We start from the raw sequence: 9,731 nt of genomic DNA, 5'->3' as shown, positions 1-9,731 counted from the left end.
ACTACAGCACTCTACTGAGGGTGACATATTGAGACTCTGTCTCAAAAAAAAAAGGTACTCTAGAATACATTAATACCTGTCAGGAGTTGAATACATACATATTAGTCAGTTCATCTGGTATATATATATATATTTTGAGACAGAGTCTCATTTTGTTGCCCTTAGTAGTGTGCAGTGGTATCACAGCTCACAGCAACCTCAAACTCTTGGGCTCAAGCAATTCTCTTTGTCTCAGTCTCCTGAGTAGCTGGGACTACAGGCACCGGCCACAATGTGGGGCTATTTTTTAGAGACAGGGTCTCACTCTTGCTTATGCTAGTCTCAAACCTGTGAGCTCAGGCAATCCGCCCACCTCAGCCTTCCAGAGTACTAGGATTATAGGGGTGAGCTACCTCGCCCGGCCTCTATATGCTTTTTTTAATTTTGAAAAGGCAAAAGTACTTTATTCTGTTTGTAAATACAGAGGCTTCTGGCCAAGCTGGAAGATAAAGATGGAGGATCAAACCATCAGAGCCCAAAAGGTTTTAGCATTCACCTTCATGCTAGTTGTTTTTGAAATAGTAGAGTGTGAGGCAGGTGGATGGCTTGAGTCCAAGGAGGTTGCGGTGAGCTAGGCTGACGCCATGGCACTCTAGCCTAGGTGAAGAGTGAGACTCTGTCTCAAAAAAGGAAGAGAGTGGTTTGTGACTCTTTAAAGGACTGCTATTTAGCAGTTCGATAGATTAGTGCCTCTATGTGCATTACTATGTATGATTCACACATCTGTTGACCCTCAGCTCTTTCCAACTGTGTTAAGAAAGCAGGAGCCATTTCTGATGCATTAAATGCTGTTTTGTCAAATAGCAGATGAAAGAACCTGTACCAAAAGAAAAGAAAGGGAAAAAACCCTCCGAAATGTGTGACTGTCCATGAGTGACCACCAGAGATGGTTCAGAGCGTCTCAGTGCAGGTGGCTCCTTCTGCGCATGCTGAGGTGACCTGTGGTGTCCCCAGTCACGTGGCAGAGGCGGCTGGGTCATGCCCCACTGCCTTCCTCGTGACTCAGCTGTCTGCTGCTTGCCTCCTGATTTTGTTTTTACGACCGCTGCTGCCTGAACTTCTCTGTGTGGTTTCCCAGCCAGGGCTCCTCTTCTCTCTGCCTCCTTCATTTTGTTTCATCTATTCTTCTGGCCTGACATTATCAAAAAGTCCAGTCAAACTTCTTACTGTCAGAGTGACTGGGTTTGGAGTATTGGATGTTGTCTTTGAATCTTTGCCCTTTGGTTGCTCCCTTCTTTTTTTTTTTTTTTTTTTGAGACAGTCTCACTTTGTTCCCCTCAGTAGAGTGCTGTGATATCACAGCTCACAGCAACCTCAGACTCTTGGGCTCAAGTGATTCTCTTGCCTCAGCCTCCCAAGTACTTGGGACTATAGGCGCCTGTCAGAACGCCTGGCTATTTTTAGAGATGATGTCTCACTCTGGCTCAGACTGGTCTTGAACCTGTGAGCTCAGGCAATCCACCCACCTTGGCCTCCCAAGTGCTGGGATTACAGGGGTTGCTCCCTTCTTGATAATCATAGCTTCATTCTGTACAGAGTTTTCCTTTTTCTTCTCATTCTGGATGCTAGTGGATCCTAAAGTTTTCTTTATTATATAACTAAAGTTTTCCAGGAGTTCTATAACTCAAACAATTATCACTACAGGATGTGAGTATATGATAATAGTGGCCACCATTTGTAGAATTTTTCTGTGCAATGCAGAGAACTAAAGACTTAACATGTAATAATAATTTTTGAACTGAAGGCCAGAGAATGAATCCTTATTCTTGAGCAAACTGCGTCCACAGCTGTGTGCTGCTTCAGGAAGGCCTTAACAAAACCAGTCTGGGTGAGGGCAGGAAAGGTTGCTGGTGGGAGGGACAGCAGAGGAGAGGTGGCAAAGGAAGCACTTTGGGGGAGTAAAAGGCAAGTGCTGATCTCAAAACATATTTACCTGTGTTCTGTCATGCATCTTTTCATTTGACTTTTCACAGAAATATATGTGTTAAAGAGATAGGATTTTATCTAAAAGCTAAGAGAACATATTTGTCTGGTGTAGGGCACATAAATAATTAAAAGTACTGACTAAAAAGATGTGCTGCCCCTCGTAAAAGTAAAAGTGAGCTTTAATGAACCCATCTAATGACTTTTTCAGGGCATGACAACTGTTAGATTTTTTACCCAGACCTTATTAATATTAAAACTTAGCCCTGCTGGGTGAAGGGGCTCAGGCATGAGCTTCTCAAGCATTTGTTTTGGGAGTCAGTAGTGCACCATAAGCATTAAAAACTGGTTTGAAGTTATGTGAAAGGGATAAAGGAGGGATGCCTTAGACATTGTCAGTATGGCCATGCCCTCTACTGCCGCTGTGTTTGAATAATGGCACAAAGGCTTGTCTTCCTAAAACTTCTGGCTGCAGCTGCTGGCCTAGGTGGTGTTCCCCTTTGTAAAACTATTTTAGTAACTGCCTAACACTCAGCATGTGTCAAAGGGAGTGGCAGAAAGTTTGGAAGGTGTGGGAAGGTCATGACGGGTAGGAAAGAAGAGCCAGAGCAGCTAATGGCATGCAGAAGGCGGGAGCCGTTTTAGAGAACTGCCTTCAGAGTGTGGCTTGTCTGACTTCAGGGTCTGTTCAGGGACTCTCCGTGGACATTTATCTACTTATGCTGCCACCCCCTTTTTTTATGAACTTAGGAGCTCAGGTCACCTGATGTGAATGCTTGGTAAAATTCTGGCTCTTCTTCCTCAAAAACCAGAGAGACACTTGTGCCCTTTGCTCAGATCCCCTTTTGACTTTCCCATAAACATTCACCCTCACTAACTTTGATTTCATGTGACTGAGAGGCTTTCCCAGAGTTCTGAAAGGCAGAACGATTATTAAAGTACTGTTTACTCAAGAGCTAGGCTAAGCATTTTACTTCGTTTAACTCTGAAACAGTTAACATTTTGATCTCTGTTTTGTCAGTGAAGAATCAGGCGCACAGACAAATTCATCTGCCAAGGTTGCTCAGTGTCTGAGGGGCTAACCTGGGTGGGGCTGGGTGTTCTGACTCCAGGGGTCGCGCTCTGCCAGCTCCTTCCTCACCCCGTGACTGGAACAACAACCTCTTGTTCCTTGTTCTACTCACTAAAGCCCCACTTGCTAAACTGAATGAATGAAATTTACAAGTCACCAGTTTGATAGAGAAAATGATTATGTGTATGGCAACACTGAAGAGTCCACTTATGACAGAATGATGAATTTCTTAAGCCCCTGTAAGGTCTGTTTCTTGTCTACACCTTGTCCTCCCTACACCTAGGCCGTACCCTAACATCTAGCTTGTAGAAAGCGCCCTGTCCATGTTAAATGAATGAATCTATTGCAAAAACACAAATAAAGCCTACGTTAGGATGACAAATCAAAATACAGTTTGATTTCATAAAACTTGGGAGTTTTCATGGTTGAAGTAACACAGGAGAGTGGAAAAATATCATTGCAAGAATATGTCCATGTTTTTACCAACAAGTGTCTATGGGGCACGTGGTATTTGGCAGGTGCTATTTTGATGTATAACTGGTGTGCAAAGCAGGCAGTTTTCTTCTCATGGGTCCTGTGGTCTTTGTGAAGCTAGGTATTTAGTTTCATTTTACAGCTAAGTCAGTCAAGGCAAAAAGAAGATACATTCCCAAGGTCATCTACTGAAGTTGGTAACTTTATATTTGTAAATCATTGCCTACTGTCACTAAACGTGAAATCAGTTTTACTTTTCAAGGTAGAAGTTATTTCTAGTCTTATGCTGGTTAATTCTAACAAGCGAAAGGCTGTAACACCCGTGGTGTCCTTATTTCTAACCAAATGGTGATAACTCAGCTGCCTGGATAATCATTTTGTAGTTACTGTTGTCACCATTGGTAAATGACTATGAAGTGATACTGAGCCTACCAACCACATAAAACTAAAATAGAAGACATCTCAGGACCAGAGGTGGACATAATAGGTTAATAGGTTATGGCTCCTGAGAAATAGTGGGCAGTGGAGGGCAGAGTGGAGCATGTGAAATAATCGTGATTATTCAATTGAATAATCCTGCAATTTAGCAAAAACATCTGGACTTTCACCAATGTCATCTTAATGATAACTAATCAAGGATACCATTTTGTGCCAACAACAACTACTAGAAAAGGGGAAAACAGGATTTCTTAAGTTACGAAACCGTGATCCAGGAAGCCTCAGAAAACAGAACTTTGTGACCTTTACAAATTGATTTAGTTGCCCAAGTTGACAAATTTTAGAAAGTACCATCGTACACAAAATAGGAACTAGATAATAGGAGGAGACAACTAATTATAAAAGAAATAGACTGGATATGGTGGCTCACGTGTAGTCCCAGCACTTTGGGAGGTGGAAGCTAGAGGATGCTTGAGGCCAGGAGTTCAAAACCAGCCGGGGTAACATAGTGAGACCCCCCTTCCATCTCTACTCTGTACAAAAATATAGAAAAGTTAAAGAGATGGTGGCAGGTGCCTATAGCTCCAACTACTCAGGGGGTTTAGCCAGGAGGATCCCTTGATCCCAGGAGTTAAAAGTTGTTGTGAGCTTTGATGGTTTCATTGCACTCTAGCCTAGGGCAACAGAGTTAGATCTTATCTCACAGGAAAAAAAAGGAAGAAAAATAAATGAGATGGCTCTTTTCCTCAAACCTGGTAGGTAGAATTGGCATATCTATAAGAAACCTATTAATCTATTTTTGAAAAGTAATATCTTTTAAAACAAAAAATAAATTAGAGGCTCTGGCCCATAGCACAGTGGTTATGGCGCCAGCCACATGCACCGAGGCTGGTGGTTTGAACCTGGCCCGGCCCAGCTAAACAACAATGACAACTGCAACAACAACAACAAAAAAGTAGCCAGGCATTGTGGCGGTGCCTGTAATCCCAGCTACTTGGGAGTCTGAGGCAAGAGAATCACTTAAGCTTAAGAGTTTGAGGTTGCTGTGAGCTGTGATGCCATGGCACTCTACCAAGGGTGACATAGTGAGACTCTGTCTCAAAAAAAAAAAAAAGAGAAAATTCATTAGAAATAACCCAAATGCCCACCTGCATGAAAATAAATCAGAAAATTGTTGGACGGGCTGGATGGCTCACACCTGTGATCCCAGCACTCTCAGAGGCCAAGACAGGTGGATCATCTGTGCTCAAGAGTTTGAGACCAGCCTAAGCAAGAGCAAGACTCTGTCTATACGAAAAATAGAAAAATTAGCCAGGTTTTGTGGCAGGCAACTATAGTCCCAGCTACTTAAGAGGCTGAGGCCAGAAGATCATTTGAGCCCAAGAATTTGAGGTTGCTGTTAGCTATGGAACCACAGCACTCCACTCAGGGCAGTAGAATGAGACTCTTGTCTCAAAAAACCCCCCAAAATTGTTGCCCAGCATGGTGGCTCACACCTGTAATCCTAGCACTCTGGGAGGCCTAGGTGGGTGGATCCTCTGAGCTCATCAGTTTGACATCAGCCTGAGCCAGAGTGAGAACTCATCTAAAGAGAAAGAGGAAAAAAAAAATAGACCCGCATCGTGGCTGATACCTGTAGTCCCAGCTACTTGGGAGGCTGAGGCAAGAAAATTGCTTAAGCCCAAGAGTTTGAGGTTGCTGTGAGCTGTGACACCATAGCACTCTACCAAAGGCAACAAAGTGAGACTCTGTCTCAAAAAACAAAACAAAACAAAATTGTTTATGTGGCTGGTGCCCTAGCTGCTGAGCTACAGGCGCAGAGCCCAAAATTGTTTATATTAATAGATACACTGGAACTTTACCTTACAATACTGCAACCCAAAGGATAAACTACAGTTGTAGTATGATGAATCTTGCAAAATACAGTGTTGAGTGAAATCCTTTCTATAAAGTTGGAAAAAACTGAAGCTAAATATGTCATTTAGCCATCCATGTATTCGTAATAACATTTTTAAAATAAGATGATTTAAGAAAGTGCAGATGTGGTTGCATTATAAGGATAAGCAGTTCAGAAAAGAAGGTGCATATACATATGTGTAAGTTGTTGGTCCATTCCTCCAGGGGGGCGGTGGTTTCACAGATGTCAATTATATTCTTTTTTTTTTTTTTTTTTTTGAGACAGAGTCTCACTTTATTGCCCTCAGTAGAGCGCTGTGGCATCATAGCTCACAGCAACCTCCAACTCCTGGGCTTAGGCGATTCTCTTGTCTCAGCCTCCCAAGTAGCTGGGACTACAAGTGCCCACCACAATGCCCGGCTATTTTTTGTTGCAGAGGGGCTGAGTTTGAACCCGCCACCCTCGATATATGGGGTTGGCGCCCTACTCACTGAACCACAGGCGCCACCCATCAATTATATTCTTTAAAAAACTAAAATCACACATTGTTTGCTACTTTGAAACACAATGAGTCATTTTAGAAAATGATTACCCTCTTTGGTATTTTGCCTATTGCTGGGTGTATCAAGTGTTCTCAATGTGTCCAATTAGTAAATATATGTGGAAAGAACTCAGTGGGATGGTTTTTTTCCAGCTCTCTGCCGGTGTGTTGGCAGAGGGGAGCACTGTATGGTCTTTTATGATGGTCAAGAAGAATTTGGTTTACCCTTTGCCAGAAAGCACCAGGAAAAATCCGTGCTGGGTTCTCAGTTTGTCAGAAGATATGGTTTGTGAAGCATTAATGGGTAAAGTGTGAAAGCTGATAAAATTTCTTCTTCAAGTCTTACATTTATTGAAACTCATGTTTAGGAAATTTCATGTGGACTTTGCCTGTGTTACTTTGTTTTGCTTTTTATTTTCTCTGAGTAAAATTTAATTAGCGGGGAAGCGTTAGAGGGCTCAAGTTGCAGAGTAGAGAAGGATATATGGGCTTTTGGTGCTTAGAACAACAGATCTGCCACCTGCTAATTGTGGGTCCTGGGCAGTTACGTGGCTGTGCTTTGTTTCTTGTGTGTAAAGAGGAGGTGGTATCAGTATCTGCCTTGCAGTGTTTTAGGAGGATATGATGTGGTATTTATTATAAAGCTTTCAATAAGTGATAGCTACCTTAAGTAATTTTATAACAGAGACAATGAGCCTGATGAATCGACCTTTGTTTTATATTAGTATCAGCTGAATATACTTTAAGAGGAATGTAACTTGTAACTTTGAAACATAAATATTGTTTGCTTTGAGTCAGTCATAATGTAGAAAATTCAGTCTGTTTAAGCAGGAGAACACAGGCCTCTTGATTCTGTGTTAGGGCCACAGACTATACGTGTCTTCCTTACAACCATCATAAAATATGTGCCATTATTCACAAGTGGGGTCAAGTGAGAAAAGAGTTCAGTACAACTCATGTAATAATTAGTGTCATAGAGAAAAAAAGGCAGGGTTTGTGTACCTATCGACGGCTTAGTATTATCTTTATATTCAAAGATGTAGTTTACTTAGTAAAGACCCAAATTTAAAAACAGTACTAAGCTATATTTATAATTATTTTTATTAGTCTTCTACAAGTAGTGCTGTTTTCATAGAACAATGAGTAACTGTGCTGAAAACTTTGTGGTGTTTACCCGAAGAACAGGTAGTAAAGTACACGTTTTCTTTCCCACCTGCAGTTCCTATTTCTGAAATAGCTGCTAACACCTCCTCCAACTGGCAGATGTGGGAAACTCCAGGTAACCAGCACAAGCAGGTTTCTCTATCATGGCCAAACGCTTTGCGTGTTTTGGGCTTCCTTCTCCAATTGGAGAAAGGAAAGGGAACCATAGTTCTTGCTCACTAGTCCAGATGTCCCTGTGGTGCTGGTGTGTTGTAATCAGCCCACATCTTCTGTTCAGGGTTAGTAAATGCTTAGTGTTAGTGGAGAGACAGTCATGATTTATGAAAAAGGCTGAATTCAGGTGTTGGGCCCCAGCAATGAGAAAGCATTCAGATTTAGCTGTGTGTTCATTGTTCTAAGTACTGGCAAGGCACTGTGGCTCACACCTGTCCTCCCAACACTTTGGGAAGCCAAGGTGGGAGGATTCCTTCGTGTGAGGAGTTCAAGACTAGCCTGGGCAACACAATGAGACCAGCAAACTTGGTGATGTACACCTGTAGTCCTGGACCCTGGGGAGGCTGAGACAGGAAGATCACTGAACCTATGAGTTCCAGGCTACAGTGGGCTGTGATTGCATGACTGCACTCCAGCCTGGGTGACAGAGACCCTGCCCCTAAAATGAAATTAATATATAGATATATGTGTATACAAATGTTTATTTATCTTTTTTTAATGTATCAGTGACTTGGAGTTTTGATGTTACAAGCAGTGTTTGGAGTTGTGGTTCCAGGAATGATTCATTGTAATATGAAGGTTTTGAAGAGGCCAATGTAACTCCATTTTGTTAGTAAGGCTCCATTTTAAAACTCAGGCCAGTTATAAGAGAAACCACAGCAACACCCCTCTGGGCAAGCTCAATCGGCCTAGATAGAACCAGCTTATCAGAAGCGGACAGGCGTCCCCCCTCTACACTTCTGAGCAAGGCCGATCAGCCCAGGAGGAGCCAGTCTGTCAGAAGTGGACAAGCAACCCTCCTCTGGAAAGTCCCTAACCATAAACCCACCCTATAGCATCCCTGTGTATCAGGTGGTACCAAGCACCCCTGGACAACAACTCGGCCAATGGCAACCCCTTCCCCCCCCCACCTCGCTTCATGTGAGGGTCGCCCCTCCGCACCTACGCTGCAGGGTGGAGTGACCCAGGCATATGCTTGAACAAAGGCTCTCCTTTGCTTTTACATGTGTGTATGGTGGTCTCTCAGCGGCAATTTCGGTCCCAACAGTTTAATTGACTATTAATACATTTTGAAGTATTATATGGTGTAAGTGAAACTATGAATGTCTCCTTTGTTTTAGTTTTTAATTTTTAGTACATAGTAGTTGTATATCTTTATAAGGTACATGTGATGCTTTGATACAGGCACACAAATCCGGGTAATTGTGATATCCATCACCTCATTTATCATTTCTTTGTGTTAGGAACATTTCAATTCTATTCTTTTAGTTATTTTAAAGCATACCCTCACATTGTTCATTATAGTCACTTTGTTGTGTTATCAAGTATTGCTCATTCTGTCTAACTCTGTTTTTCCACACATTAAACACCCCCAGGTTATGCACCCCCCAGCTACTCTTCTGGTTACCGTCATTCTGCTCTCCATCTCCATGAGATCCATCATTTTAAATACTTAGCTCCTACGTATGAGTGAGAACATGGCAGTTTTGTCTTTCTGTGCTTGGCATATTTCATTGAACATAGCGTTCTCCAGTTCATCTATGTTGGTGCAAATGGCAGGATTTCATTCTTTTTTGTGACTGTATAATATTCTGTTGTGTATATGAACCACAATTTGTTTATCCATTCATCACCTAATGGACATTTAGGCTGATTCCAAATCTTGGCTTTTGTGAATAGTGCTGCATTAAACATAGAGGTGCAGATACCTTTCTGATATGCTGATTTACTTTGGGTCATGTGGTAGTTCTATTTTTAGTTTTCTGAGGAACCTCCATGCTGTCCTCCATAGTCTTCCTACTAATGTATATTTCCACCAGCAGGGTGGGAGGGTTCTCCTTTCACCACATTCTCACTGGGGTGAGACGATACTTCACCATAGTTTTGATTTGAATTTTTTTGATAACTAATGACATTGAACATTTTCATATACCTCTTGACTGTAACTCTTTTTTTTTTTTTTTTTTTTT

At 42.1% G+C, this 9,731-nt stretch overlaps 1 protein-coding gene across 2 annotated transcripts in view; it reads left to right on the top strand.

Moving 5' to 3' along the window:
* Window positions 1-9,731, top strand: part of RUFY3 (RUN and FYVE domain containing 3) — an 88,820-nt gene that overhangs the window by 4,783 nt on the left and 74,306 nt on the right. The window contains exon 1 of one of the 2 annotated variants that reach the window (XM_012812154.2): window positions 6,403-6,688. The exons of the other annotated variant lie outside the window; for it this stretch is intronic. Coding sequence (XP_012667608.1) covers window positions 6,481-6,688 — 208 coding nt within the window. The 5' untranslated portion in view covers window positions 6,403-6,480. Of the gene's footprint in view, window positions 1-6,402; window positions 6,689-9,731 lie in introns of those variants that run through there. 2 annotated transcript variants of the gene reach the window in all.

Source organism: Otolemur garnettii, unplaced genomic scaffold (genome assembly GCF_000181295.1).
Source record: "Otolemur garnettii isolate 467f Iridium unplaced genomic scaffold, OtoGar3 scaffold00191, whole genome shotgun sequence".
NCBI lineage: Eukaryota > Metazoa > Chordata > Mammalia > Primates > Galagidae > Otolemur > Otolemur garnettii.
The sequence above is the reverse complement of the archived record's forward strand: the minus strand, read 5'-3'. Positions and strand labels throughout refer to the sequence as shown.